Source organism: Lolium rigidum, chromosome 1 (assembly GCF_022539505.1).
Source record: "Lolium rigidum isolate FL_2022 chromosome 1, APGP_CSIRO_Lrig_0.1, whole genome shotgun sequence".
Classification (NCBI taxonomy): Eukaryota; Viridiplantae; Streptophyta; class Magnoliopsida; order Poales; family Poaceae; genus Lolium; species Lolium rigidum.
In genome coordinates, this window is record NC_061508.1 from 322,763,405 (window position 1) to 322,778,132 (window position 14,728).

The window sequence follows — 14,728 nt, forward strand, 5'->3', positions numbered from 1 at the left end:
TTGCAACAATAGATATTTGAACACTGCAAACTACTACAAATGATATATTTGGCAAATATAGGAAGTATGTATACTACTATAGACAATCATTACTACATCGCTTATTCTATGAGTAATAAATGAAGATAGCAATTAAATGTATATTTATAAACTTGATGAACATTTAGTCCTAAGATGAGTTACAAAAATAAAAAGGTTTAGTATAAATTGTTACTGATGGTTGACTTTTACACGATATGGATGAAAAAAGTCATCAAAATAATTATGTGGACTAATGCAACTAGAAAAAATACCTTTTTCCTATGGAAACTATAGCAGAGCGGTCAGTTGCAATAAATACTAGCCAAGAGATACAACAGGGGGGTATAAGTGTAAATGGTTCATAGACTGAGTGCTGAAGAATCAAAGAGTCAAATTTAGCTTAGAAGTGCTACAATTAGGTTAAGCTCAATATGAATTTTAACTAATTTTATTCCATATACAAGATGAAGGGGAGAAAGAGATCGAAAAGTTATTCAACAAGACCAGGGTCATCTTATTTTCCATGAGCACATCTTTCCAATTTGAAGTTTTGAACCATACTATTTTATGTTTATATTTTCTTTCTTCTTAGGTTTTGATTTTGATTCTATGACTAACGAGGGTATGGTAATCTAGGATTAGAGCAAATCATCATTTTTTAGGTATTAAAATTATGCGATTTTGTCATCGTACTTTTTTGTGCTTTTTTGTGCTTTTTTTCCTTAAGAAACAATTTGGTTAGACAATGAACTTGTGTTTCGATTCAAAGCACCAAATATAAATTTCGTGTGTGCTTTTGCTAGGTTAAGTTGATTTTGGGTCAGAATTCAGGGCATGTCGATGTTTTTCGTCCAAAAGTTTTCGTAGTGAGCGAGGTGTTTAGCGCTAAAATGAAGAAATTTGAATTGGTGAGTGGTGTCATGTAGTGGTGGCGAGGTGTGGGGCTTCTAGCGACAAAGCACAAAAACGAGCTGGTTAGCATGCACCATGTGCTCGAAAAAATGCACACAAGAGAAGGACCATTGATAAGTGGACCGTCGATTTTAACGGCCTTGTCAAACAATGCAAACATTGAGTGCCACATCAACACTTATAGTTGGACGCACCGGCTTGAATCGTTGTCAAACCGTGTCTACCGGCGAATCCGCGCTTTTTGAAATGGCGTTTTTTTCCTTGGAAACAAATACTGGCTAAAGGCATGTACAATGGGATGACATCAGCCTTTCCTTAGCCTAGCCACGTAGGATTTTTGTTTAGTTGGAAGAGAGAGAAATAAGAAAGAGAAGGCTATCTTCCCTTAGCTAAGAGATCATCTCTTAGAAAATAAGAGAAAACTATTCACTTTTCCTAACAAACAGGTAGCTGTTTTTCAATTGGTAAACAGCCACTTTTTGAACCGTACGTCCCTTGTCCGAATCTCCGCGCAAGGCTTCTAGAGTAGTTGTTTTCAGTCACGCGGCGTTGTGGTTTCCGTTCGGGGTGCTTCCATTTTAGTCTTTATTTTTGAATCGCGTTATCCATTCAGTCCTCCTCCGCTTCTCTTCTCTCTGTTCTCGCGCTGCGTCGCAGAGGTGGATCCATGGCGGAGAACGGCGGGGGTTCGCCGCATCCTGCTCGTCCTGCCCCCGGCTTGTGGTGCGTGGACGGCATGTCCTCCTCGGCATGTCCTCCTCACTCGGAGGAGATACGGGCAGTTCCTTCGGGGACGCGTCGTCACGCTCGCTCCCTCGCTGGTGTCGGGTTGACGCCGCGAGCGGAGATGGGGGAGGTTGCCGCTCGCACCCTTGGCCGTCAATCTGGGAAGATGTCCGGTACTATCGAGCGCGGAAGGCAAGTTCGTCTCTGGCGACATGGGTAATTTCTCTCGGTGTTACTTCTCATGTGTTTGCTGTTTGTAGAATTTGATGTCTCGATTTCACTGGAATTATGGGCTTCCTGGCTCGATTTCATAAAGTACGTGACGCGCTATGTATGTGGTCATGTGTGGTTAGTGCTATCATGTTCATATGTAGGGTTTGTTTATGTTGATTTGGACGTAATTAGATGTGCTCATTCTGGATCCATTGTATGAAATTTATGATTCGCTGTGAAGTTGGAGATGTTTCTAGCCTGTGGTATGAAGTTCATCTTCAGGTTTTTGTTGATGTTTGATTGGATGTAGGCAGATTTGCTCATTCAGGATCCATTTTATGAAATTTAAGATGCGGTGGATTATAGCACAGCTATACAACTTCGTCCATGTTGCTGGTGCATCACATAATCAACACTGCTAATGCTTCTGAGTGTTGCTGTTGCATCACATAAGTCTCCACTGCGCTGTCTAAATTCTATTAGTACTACATGAGTGCTCATTCTGTTTCTTGTCTGGTTTGTGAAGATGATGATGCACATGTCCATGTGGTTTGCTTAATGTTATGTAGTTTATGTGTTAGGATTTCCTGCAGGTTTCATACGCCACCACTGATGGAATCACTCATGTGATGTCCAATGCCTATCTTGGCAGATGCAAATCTAAATTTAGTAGCTCAATGAGTTGCCCACTATGTTTCTGTTAATAAGCCTTGTAGCATTCTTACATGTGAACTATCTGAATCTTAGGCAGTGTGTGTAAATTTTCTCTACACATGTATTATTACTTCTTATCATGGAATCTCCTGGCAGCTGGACTGCATTTTTTGTGTGATAGCCTTTGTTACCGTCTTTTATATCGATCCAGTGTGTATATATAGGAGATGCACATCCATGTTAAATACATCATGGTGAGTTATGTATGTGATCCTCTGACTTGATCTTTTTTCTGCTGTGTATGTCAGTTTAGTTTCATCTTTCCTCAGTTTTCTAGTTCTCTGAGTTTAGTTTCTCTCGGTCTCTGAGTTTTAATTCTATGAGATTCTCAGATTATTCAGAATCTCAGATTGTTCAGTTAAGTTCCTTAGTTTAGTCTCTGAGTTATCACATTTTGATTTCTTCAGTCAAAGTTTCTCAGTTTGTCTCAGTTCATATTTCTCACAGTTTCATATTTGCTCAGTATTAGTTGCTCAGTTAAAGTTTCCTAGTTTAAATTTCTTCAGTTTTTTAATGATTCAGGTAATATTTAATCATTTTAATTTTTTTTGCTCAGTTTGTTATTTTCTCAGTTAATCTCAGCTTTGCTCAGTTTATTTTCGCATATTTGCTTAGTTTAAGTTTCTCAGTTAAAATTTCTCAGTTCATATTTGCTGAGTTTCACATTTTCATTTCTTCGGATTAAGTTGCTCAGTATGTCAGTTAATATTGAGCCTTTAGTTCTTCAATTATAATTCTCTCGGTACCTGAGTTTTAATTCGCTCAGTTTGCATTCCAGGTCCCATTGTATTCCTCACCGATCGGATCCACCTCGACCTACAGTCATCTTTTATTCATTTTGTCAGTCATAATTTTTATTTTTGGTTTTAAGTCTTCAATCTACCCAGTCATTTATTTCATTATATTTTTTCTGTTGTCATCAGTCATCATTCACTCATTCATATGTAGTTATTTTTAGTCATTTCTCAAGTCTTTAATTGCCACTTTTATGTGTTCATGAGTCTTCAATTCGTTCCTCACATGGCACAGCCTTCCACGCATCCACAAGCAGCTGGCCATTTGTAGTCTCCAATTCCTCTTTCTTGTTTCTATCTTTCTTCAGTACCTCAGTACCTCAGTCTCTAAGTTTTACTTTTATTTAGTCTTAGGTCATCGGTATTGTCCTAGTATCATTCCCTACCTAAATTTGTCTTCATCCTTGAGTTTCGTCCACCACTAAATATTTTCTCTGTGTTAACTTTCAGTTTTCATTCCGAATATGCAGATGTGGTGCCATTTGTGTGGTTTGCTCGACATCCTTTACCAGCGGAAAGAGAGTTTTCTTTCTTCAGTAATTTTCTTATTTTTTATTTCTCTCGATCTTATTTTTTCTTCAGATTCTTGTTTCTTGCATCCCTCACTTTCTCTTTCTTGAGTATCTTCAAAAGCGTTACTGTTTTTTCTTTATTACCTCATTTCTTTTAATGTTTCAGTCATGTGGTTAATTTGTCCTCTCAGGTGTTGATTGGCTAACCCTTACGTCTCTTCCCCACGTTACTTCCTCCACTGAGAACAGATACTGTGTCACAGTCTTCTTCATTGTATTTCCTTTTTCTGCAGCTTTTCAGTTTGCAGTGGGTTAAGATGTAAATTTTCTTTAATCTCTTAGTTTAAATTCTGTTACTTTTTCACTTATTTTATTTTTAGTGTAAATTCCTCAAGGATCCACTCCAACATACGGCTTGAGGAGTTCTAAGTGACCAGTGACCCTGCTTGAGTATTCCTAAGGGATTTTCCATGCTAAACCGTACCCAGATAATATTTGCTACACTCTATCATAATGTCTAGCACTATGCATACGTCCCAGAATTAACTAGTTCTTTTCATCCAAAAGTTTATTTGCAGTCGCTCTGCCATTCTTGGTATAGGCCCCTTTGTGTCTATCTGTCCTTTAATGGTATAGGGCCCTTGTGTCTATCTATCCTTTATTCGCAGTCTCTCAGTTTTCAGTGTATTTGCTCAAGCGATATATGTTTTCCACCTGTAGGTTTATTACACAATTACGCATGGGATCTGTTGTCTCATTTCTTCAAAGAAGAGCATTTTCTTAAAAGCCAGGGTGGAGTAGCACTGTAGCGTGTAAGTCTGTTTCTTCTTCCGTTATTTAATTTTATCAGTTTCAGCTGCTCATATTTTTGTATGCGTACCTCTACTGCTGATGTACAAATCAGGGGCAAGTAGCCAAGTAGCACCACCTCAAACTGAAAATGTACCTTTTCTCCCCATGCTCTGTGTCAGTTTTTGTTCCCTCACTTTCATGTTCCGTTAGTGACCCTACATAGGGGAGTGGGCTATTTCTCATTGTCATACTGTTCTATCTATGTTTCTTCGGAATGTTTTAATTTTCTATCATTTCAATGTAGGTAGGGGGACACTCAAGATCCTTTTTAGTGGAAACGGATTTTAGAGGGTTTTGTGTATGTGGATGTGTGAATCGACTCCCATGTATTGCAAAGTAGGACTGTGACCTTTTTTCAGTTTTTAGTTGTTGGTGCAGCATTTTCCGAACTATTTTTTTTGGTCAAAACTCCATGCAGATTCATCTTTTGTTTGATTTTGGCACTATCAGCGAGTATAAGGATGTAATTTAAGTGTTTTTCTGATACATGAAAGTTGAGCTTTTCGTTTCTAATACAGGTGTGCATCCTCTGCCCTAGAACGAAAAAATCTTCAAAAAATGAAGGTAGCTACGAGGATCTATGTAAGGGAGTTCAGAGACCGTACGTTAGCATCTCCAATTGGAAGCACGGGTTCTTGCAGTATTTCCTTGCCTTTCTTCTTGTCTGATGGCTGCTCTTCTTTTTCCTCCATTGTTACTCTGTTTTCTTCTCGATCTAGATCCAGAGAGGAGCAGGGACTGCTTGGAAGTAGTGGTTGAAAGAAGTGGTTGGAGCACATGAACTGTTTTGCTTGCTGGAGAAGAAGGTCGAACAGGTACAAGATGCACGTGAGCTTTTTTTACTGATTATGGGATTTCCTCTGTAATGGGTTTTCAGAACTTAATATTGACTCAACTCAGAAATCAATGGGACTCAAACACATGCCGTGTAACAAAAATGTATCAGTTTTGCTAGACTGAAACAGACAGTTTTTGATTAATTGAGTTCTTTTCTCTGGTGTACAGTTGTCACCATTTGATTGGTCCTAAAAAAGTGTCTGTTCCCCAATTGAAAAACAGGCGTCTCTGAGATAGTCACTCCCAAGCTATTTTATGCGTTGTATGATATGTATTCCCTTAGCAAATTAATTTCTTACTAAAAATTAATTTTTTTATCATTAATTGCTAGAGTTGACAATAAGAGATAATGCATTGTATTACTTATCTGTACGGCTTTCTCTAGATGACGTGAAAGGCTAAAAGAAGGTATGCCTTCTCTACCATTGTACGTACGCTAAATTCATGCATTCCTCGCGTCGCTCCCCAGGCGACGCTGGGAGCTACCCTCGCGCCGCCGCCGCCAGAGGCTCTCCTGCGCCGCCCCTCTGCCGCCGCTGCCGCTGGCCTCTGCCGCGGCGGGCCTCATCTCCGAAGGAGGTGGGGGGATCCCGTGCTCGCTCGGCTGGGGGAGGCTGGCCCGTGTGGGGCGTCGCCGGCAGGGAAGTGGGAGCCAGGGCGGCGGCCTTGGAGCTCCGTCTGCTGCGGCGACGGAGGTGTTGCGCGGCTGGGCGCTGTGGCTTGCGGCGGCGCGGGCGTGGCGCTACAGCACGTGTGGCGGTCGGTGCGGGCCGTCCCGAGCCCGATCTGGGCCGTGGCGGGCGGACGCGGCGGCGCGGGTGGCGGGCGCGGCAGTCGGCTGCTCGGGGCAGCGTGCGGCCGAACGCGGTGTTGGTCCTCGCAGCCAGCGGGGGTCTTCGATGCTGGCGTCTGCGGCGTCTTCTCGCCGGCATGCGGCTGCCGACAGCGGCCTTGGCCCAAGGTGGTCCTCTACCACCTTGTTTCTACGTCTGGGCGCGGGTGACTTCGGCTGGGAGGCCGGGGCGGCGGCCCCGGGAACGCGGTGGCGTTGGTGGGCGGCAGCCGGGTGGTGCCTCGACGCAGAGGTTGCGTGGAGGTCGATGGATCTCGGGATGCCTCGACACGGTGGTCGTGTGGTAGCTGCCCCAGATTCGTCGGCGACCTGGCGGCTTTGGTGGGCCACTGCGTGTGGCAGGTTGCCATCGATGGCACCTGCAGCTATGGTGGAGGTGTGCCATGGCGTTTGGACGGCGGCGCGGCAGCGCCGCTCTTTGGGTGGTCGGGGCACTATCCGGCGCCCTGCGGCGGTTGGCGAGTCGATATGAGGTGTTCGCTCTGCGGCTGCGCATGAAGGCCGGAGTGGCGGCTCCGGGATGTGGAGGTCTCTTCTGCTCTGTCCTGGCCGTGCGGGCGGCAGGGCACGACTGCGTGGGCGGCCGAAGGTCTTGTCCTGAAGCACCGTGGCTTTATGGCACGGTTGGCTTTGTGTGGCGGCGGTGGCAAGCTGCGACGCGGGCACATCTTCTTCGCCTTCGTGGATAGGCTTCAACGACTTGGGTTTAGGTGAACTCCGCGCGAAAGCACTGCATCCACTTCGGTTGGTGCCGGCGATGTCGGCGTCCTCGGACGTCGTTCCCCTCGTTGGAGGCATTGTCGAGGAGCTCCTTCACCTCCCTCGTCGCGTGAAGTTTCAGACTCTCCGGGTGAAAACCTGAGCTTTGGCTTTCGCTAGAGCGGGCATCGGCGGCGTCTTCGTCGTCTCCCCCTTGGGGGAGATGTCTTGGAGGTCTGGTACTCCGCTAGGCAAGTTCTGGTTTGCTTTGCGTGGCAGCTGCTTTGCCAGCTAGGCGGGTGCGCGGTCTCGGGACCGGTGTGGACGTCGGAGCGGCGGCTCCGAATCTCTTGTCGAGTGTCGTCCCTTCTTGCTTGGGCTGAAGTGTCGTCGGCTCGTAGCGTGCACGGCCTCGGGGCTGGTGTGTTGTGTTTTGGTTGTTTTTTCGGTTATCGCCAGTGTGCGCGGTCTCGGGACCGGTGTGGACGTCGGAGCGGCGGCTCCGGGAGCTTTCCTTGAGTGATGCCTCTTCCTAGGGCGGGAGTGTTATCGGCTCGTGTGGTGTGCGGCCTCGAGGCCGGTGTGTGGCGTTTGGTTGTACGGTTTTTTGGTCAGTTTCCCTTATAAACTGACCAAATTTCCCCCTTCTTAATGAAAAGGCAGTGCTCCTGCCGGTTGCTCCAAAAAAAATTTTGTAAGTACCCTAAAACCTATTGCACCATCATCAGCGATAACTGGGCCCTATGTCCACTTCAACCTCTCGTGCAAATGGTGCGAACGGTTTGGGGGCCGTCATCACTTACGACGGATCCCAACAATGGGGATCAGTTTTTGATGCTTTCTGAAATGGTGTTATCCTCGACCGTTTGTTTCTTGATGGAAATAAATCCGAATATAGTGGAATTCATAGCCACGGATGGCAACAGATCGTTATTGTGATTTCGCTAGTTACTGTGATTTTGCTAGTTATTGTGATTTTTTGGCAACTAGTATAATTCCTTCTTTTAACTCAACACGGATGGCAACAAATCGTTGACGGTCGACACAATAGTAAATGAAGAATCGGTCTACGCCCAATCAATCCATCGTCCAGGATCGAGCACCATTCCTCGCCGCGCGCGATTTCGAAATTCAAACCGCTTCAGCTGATTGCGCGGCGATCGTGATCTTCTTCCTTCTTCGCGCTGCACAAAACGGCAAGCTCCGAAATCAGAGGAGATTTCGGAACAACTTCTTGACGCATGCAAGGTAGACGACGACTGCGGCGAGAAAAACGCAGAGGAAGGTCGTGCACTCGTGCGCTCTGCTCCGGGCCACCCTCTGCACGTCGCCGTTCAAGGCGCCCGCCGCAGCCGCTCTCCTTAAATACTCGACCCCTCCTCCACCCCGCCCACAATCACCATCAGTCCACCACCACCACCCTGCCAAACCCCGCAAGGCCTCAACCGCCGTCGTCCCTCATCTCGTCCGCAACCATGTCATCGCCGTCGCCCGAGAGGAGGCGCTCCACGCGGCCCCGGCCCAAACTGTCCTACGCTGACGCGGACTCCGACGACGAGCCCGAGCGCGGCGGAAAACGCCGGCGCAATGCGGGGGTGAAGCCCGGTGCCCGTAAGGGCGGCAAGGCCAAGGGCGAGCCGAAACGGAGGCGGCGCTTGGCCGAGGCGCCGGATATGATGGAGGAGGAGGGTGGCGCGATCGACGACGACATGTGCGCGTCGGAGCCGGACGCGGAGGAGATGCGGAGGCAGGAGGAGGAGGAGGTGGAGGCCGCCTTGCTCGAGGCGGAGGAGCAGGCCAAAGCGGGGACGCTTCGCGCCAGGAGGAAGAGGAAGGTGGCGACGAGGCGGAGGACCGGGCTGAGGAGGGAGGGCGCCTCCGAGTCCGACGACCACTTCGTCGGCGACCCGATGCCAGATGACGAGGCGCGGCGGCGGTGGCCGGAGAAGTACAAACCCAAGGTAATACCTACATCCATCGATCTCAGCGCGCGCGCGCCTCTCTGCATGCAGATAGTAGATCGTAGGCATGCATGTTCTTGCATGGTCAGGAATTATCACGATGACTGAACTGACGCAAATCCCATCTTCTACCTTTAATTTGTTTGCAGGATTCTGACGGTCCAAAAGTTAAGACTATGAAGAAGCGGTATGCGCGCACCTGTTTGTTCTAGTACTGTAATTCGGGCGCCTCAATTTGAGGCGCTTTTATCTAACACGTACGTTAACTGAAATCCTTCTACTTGTTGTCTCTGCAGGTCTAATGCAGCGGCGGAGGAGGAAAAGGAAAAGCGTGCTCGGTGCCACTACAGATCTGCCATCGTGGAAGGCGCCACTTTTGATCTTGGGGATGATGTTTACGTCCGGGTAAACAACCGTCATCACTTTCAGGATCGATTGTCATTATGTATTTTTTCCTGTTGCTAGAGAATTCGTAAATGCATGGTTCTAGTGTACCCAGACAGATGACTAGCTAGTGCAGCTTGTTATGCTAGTTCCTCAAGTCCTTTTTGTTTCTGGCATTGTTTGTGCATGCATGCCTGTAAACCAGCAGGCTCATAGCTTATACTAATTCTGTGATGTACTGTACCATGCTAAATTCAGTGTACAGCTGTGCTAAATTGTGTTCATTCATGAGAATGAAGATATATGTGTAAATCAACTTCTGAATGTCCTGATCCATCAAGAGCCTAGGTGTACACTACATATTTCTCTGGTGGCCTTCCTTTTCGTACAGGCATTCTAGTTTACTCCACTAGATATTGTTCATTCGTTAGAAGCTTGCTCTGTGCTCCTTACTCTTTATTTATAATAAGGTCCAGCTTTTAGATGAGCTCCGTGTGCACCTCTCTGCATGCAAACTCATTTTCTATCTTCAGTTCAAATGTTAGATTTTACTGTGTGCAGTGTTATTTAACATTTTAAGAAATGCTGTGGATATTTTGGGCTGTTTTCGTTTCTTTTGCACAGACCATTGAGGATCCAAATATTCTAGTTTACCCTCGTGCATTTTATCTTGTTGCTTAGCTCTATTTTAACCAACTGTGGTAATGATGATATTGCTGTTTTGAGTGGCTGCAGGCTCCTCCTGGCGAGGATGATTACATTGGAAGGATTACCGAATTTTTCCAAGAAATTGAACATAAATCATATTTCTGTTGCCGTTGGTTTTACCGTGTGGCTGATACGGTATGTGCCAACCATTCTGTGTTCTTTTTTTTTTCTAAATAAGCACACTTCAGCATGTGCCTAAGACCAATTTGCAGGTTATCACACCCAAGTTGTTGGAGGTTCCTGATCATGAACACGATCATAAGCGTGTTTTCCTTTCAGAGGAAAAGGATGATAACCTGATTGAGTCAATTATCTCGAAAGTAAAAATTACTTATGTTGCCCCAAACGTAAGTGATGCACTCATTCTTTCAAATTAATACATACTACCTCTCATGTTTCTGCTGATTTTTACACGTTGCTGTATGGTGAAACAATTACAGTTAACACAACAAGAAAAAGCTGAGCTTATATCAAAATCAGACTTGTATTATGACATGGCGTATTCCGTGGCATATTCCACATTTGCCAATGTGCCACCAGGTAATCATATGTAGTTCTTATTTATTTTATGTTGCCATCATCATACTTTTCTTTTTGTTGCATGTATGCAACTTATATAATATAAAATATATAAAATAAAAATGACATATACTCGTATGGTCTATTCATACTTTTTTTTATTGAAACGGTACAATACATTAATGGTTCTGATACATCCGAAAGTATAATTGGAAAAATAAAAGTTCATAAATATTGTGTACCATGATATTTTCTTGACGTTTGCTGATTACTTTTTCTTTTGTAGAAAATGGTGGACCAACAGGCAGCGAAACAACATCAGATATTTCTTGTGACAATGTTGACTCTTCTATGGAAAAAGCAATTGCTGACCTTCCAGTACCACCTGATGCACAAATGGAAACAGCGACACTGCTGGATCTATACTCTGGCTGTGGTGCCATGTCAACCGGGCTTTGCCAGGGTGCTCCATTGTCTGGCTTAAAATTGACTACAGTAAGTTTCCTCCTTAGCAGGTATTAGGACTCCCATTGGCTTGAAATTACTGTAATCGACAATCTTACTATTCTTGTCTTGTGCAGAAATGGGCTGTAGACATGAACGAATATGCTTGCGACAGTCTAAAGCACAACCACCCACGCACACATGTAATAACTGCAATTGGCTCTAAATTACATTCCTTGTTTTATCACCACACATAATAACTTGTATGATTTAACCTCTAATTTGTAGGTACGAACCGAGAAGGCCGAGAATTTTCTTAAACTCCTTCAGGAGTGGGATAAACTTTGTAAGGAATATGACGTCCGTAATAGCACTTGTCTACCACGGATTTCGAATGATGATGAAGATGACGAAAATGGAGTAAATGAACCTCTTTCGGAGGGTACTTTTGAGGTCGAGAAGCTTGTTGATATATGCTATGGTGATCCAAACAAAATTGAAACAGACGGCTTGTGGTTTAAGGTACTGCAAGCTTGACCGTTTAGAGCTCCTATTTTTATAATTGGGATTTCAGGCTTACTTTTATTATTTCTAATGTATTTTTAGTGATGTACTGTACTTGTTAATTTAGAACATTTGTATGCAAAGTTTGGTTGAAGATATATATTATTTATATAGGTAAGGTGGAAAACATATGATTCCAGCCATGATACCTGGGAGCCCCTTGATGGCCTTAGGTCGGTATCTGCTTCATTGCAATCCTCTTTATTTTGTTTTGTCAATAGTATCTTACCCTACTTAACATTTCAGAGATTCTCCGGAATGTATTAAAGATTTTGTGGAGAGTGGATATAGGGAATCCATTTTACCCTTGCCTGTAAGTATATCCCTTCTTGTTCCTTTTGGGATCTTGTTCTTGTGCCACCTTTTAATGTATTCCTAATTCCAAAGGGTCATGTTGATGTTATCTGTGGAGGTCCTCCGTGTCAAGGAGTTAGTGGACTCAACAGAAACAGAAATCATAAAGATCCGCTGGCGGATGAAAAAAACAAACAGATCCTTGTGTTTATGCAGATTGTCAACTACCTGAGGCCCAAATACGTTCTTATGGAGAACGTCGTAGACATTCTAAAATTTGCTGATGGGTTCCTTGGGCGTTATGCATTAAGTCTCCTCGTAGCCATGCGCTACCAAGCTAGACTTGGGATTATGGTTGCAGGATGTTATGGGTTACCACAGTTTAGGATGCGAGCCTTTCTGTGGGGAGCTGTTCCATCAGTGGTATCTCTCTTTTCTATGCTCAATTTTACATGTAAGACTATTGCTAAGAAGGTCTATCTGGTAATGTAGGTACTCCCAAAGTTTCCGCTTCCGACACATGTTGCTACTAAGCGAGGACAACACGTGCCAACTAAATTCTCGGTACGTGAATACATTACTAACACCATGCTATTATTATTATTGTTATTATTATTATTATGTCTTGCTAAAATAATGTTCTGTTTTCAGCAATGTCTAGTTGCATGTGATGAAACGGAATCTAAGCTTTTGGACAAAGCTCTTTTTCTTAAAGACGCGATAGATGATTTACCAGAGGTAGGCACTAACTAGTTTCCTTGCATGTTGGGTCATTTTTAAATTGCTGCCTGACAGTTTGTGAACTTCTATGTCACTATAAGTTATATTGTTTTTCTGCAGGTTGAAAACCATCAACCTAAAGATGTGATGGCATATAAAAGTAGACCCAACACGGATTTACAGCGCTATATCCGTCTCAACCGCAAAGGTAAACCCACATATTGTAACCTGTTGAGTGTGACTACTTAATATGAACAAGTAGTTCTATGTTGATGTAATGAGTTTTTTATTCATTTCTTGTACCATTCATAGCATATTCAGAGTCATGTTTTTCTTGTATTTTCAGTCATGTTAGTGGTTCAATGATGTCACCTTTCCATAGTTTTCATTTTTTTTTGTGTTTGCAAGTGAATTCTTGATTAAGTCTCTACTGTGAGTTAATCTATGACATTGTGGGTTACCTTTCTCTGTTATTCATTTTAAGACACGGGGGACAACTCGCTTGGAGATTCCACTCCAAAGGAAGGACAACTATTTGATCATCAGCCGCTCGAACTGAATAAGGATGATTACCAAAGAGTGCAGCACATTCCCCAGAAAAAGGCAAGTTAAGGCTGAACACGTTATTCTTTTTCTGTACCATATAACCTGTAATTTCTAAGCAATTATTGTATTCCAGGGGGCAAACTTCCGCGACTTGAAAGGTGTTCGGGTAGGAAAAAATAAAAGCGTTGAGTTTGATCCGAATATTCCTCGTCAATATCTTTCGTCGGGGAAGCCTTTGGTAAACCTGATGTGGTTTAACCAGTTGTAACAATGTGTATATTTCCCATGTTTTAATCACACCCTTGCTTCTCCTGTAGGTCCCTGATTATGCTATGACGTTTGTCAAAGGGAGGTCACTGAAGTAAACATACTGACTGAATCTGTTGTATTTTTAGTAGAACTCCTATCAGTAATCCTCGCTGTCTTGCTTTGTAGACCATTTGGACGTCTGTGGTGGGATGAAACCGTGTCTACTGTTGTGACCAGAGCCGAGCCTCACAACCAAGTAAGATCTTGATAAAACTTCTGGTGCTTGTATGATTCTTTGACCTGCCAATATATTCTGTTTGACGGCGACTTTCGCATGCAGGCCATTTTGCATCCCAATCAGAACAGAGTTCTGACTGTTAGAGAAAACGCAAGGCTGCAGGGCTTCCCGGATTACTATAGGCTGTTTGGCCCCATAAAACAAAAGTGAGTTGATCGGATACAATATAATAGCCCATAACCAGCTTGGCTTGTTCAAGGACAGTGGACCTTATTTGTTGTGAAGCTGATTTTTTTGTTGCACATGTTTTTTTACATAGATATATCCAAGTTGGAAACGCCGTCGCTGTTCCTGTAGCCCAAGCCCTGGGGTATTCACTGGGACAGGCATATCAGCAGGGTGAATTCAGTGGAGAGCAGCACCCCTTGTTCAAACTACCTGGGAACTTCGTCCCTGCGGCCCAAGCAACAGCTACAAGATTGCATCAAGGATCTCCTGCAGGCGAAGTAGTGGAGGAAGAATAATTCTTTTGACCGACTGTTGATTTTCACCAATATGCTTGTTGCCGAAACATTGTCATTTATTCTGGAACACTGAGTTGTCCAGCTCACGGAAGGGCTGAAACTTGTAGCCAAGTTTATTTATTTTACCATTGCTAGTATTCATTCAAATTTTAGTATTGTAACGGAATGGGTGGTCTTGTTTATTCTGATTACCGTACACCAGTGTTTATTTATGTTTTTGGTGCATTCCTAGCTGCTGCTACATCCCTTTTCTTCATGAGCTTTTATGACTGTGTGGATCTGAATCTTTTGCTTTTGGAAGGTGTGTGCCTTCAATTCTCCGAATTTGCTTGAATTATCTGTTAGTCTGAATTCTCTGGTTGCTTTTGAATTGTGTACTACTGCTACTGAATATCCAATCTGTCAACTCTTTAGTGTGGATATTGATATTTGTATAAAAATGAC

General features: G+C 44.0%; 1 protein-coding gene across 1 annotated transcript; it reads left to right on the top strand.

Annotated features, from left to right (window-relative positions):
- Positions 1-8,608: 8,608 nt before the first annotated feature.
- LOC124662390 (DNA (cytosine-5)-methyltransferase CMT1-like) lies at positions 8,609-14,462 on the top strand. The gene is made up of 20 exons (XM_047200235.1): positions 8,609-9,094; positions 9,244-9,281; positions 9,391-9,499; positions 10,214-10,321; positions 10,399-10,533; positions 10,627-10,726; positions 10,992-11,200; positions 11,287-11,352; positions 11,438-11,671; positions 11,828-11,886; positions 11,960-12,026; positions 12,500-12,571; positions 12,659-12,745; positions 12,848-12,935; positions 13,212-13,306; positions 13,407-13,439; positions 13,591-13,634; positions 13,709-13,778; positions 13,863-13,966; positions 14,080-14,462. Exons 1-20 carry the CDS (start codon positions 8,609-8,611, stop codon positions 14,282-14,284), a joined length of 2,409 nt encoding a protein of 802 aa, XP_047056191.1. The 3' UTR covers positions 14,285-14,462.
- Positions 14,463-14,728: the final 266 nt, after the last annotated feature.

Coding starts and splice junctions, on each gene's coding strand:
- LOC124662390 (XM_047200235.1), top strand. CDS start 8,609: ATGTCATCGCCGTCGCCCGAGAGGAGGCGCTCCACGCGGCCCCGGCCC. Junction 9,095..9,243: donor CGGAGAAGTACAAACCCAAG/GTAATACCTACA, acceptor ATTTGTTTGCAG/GATTCTGACGGTCCAAAAGT. Junction 13,440..13,590: donor GCGACTTGAAAGGTGTTCGG/GTAGGAAAAAAT, acceptor CTTCTCCTGTAG/GTCCCTGATTATGCTATGAC.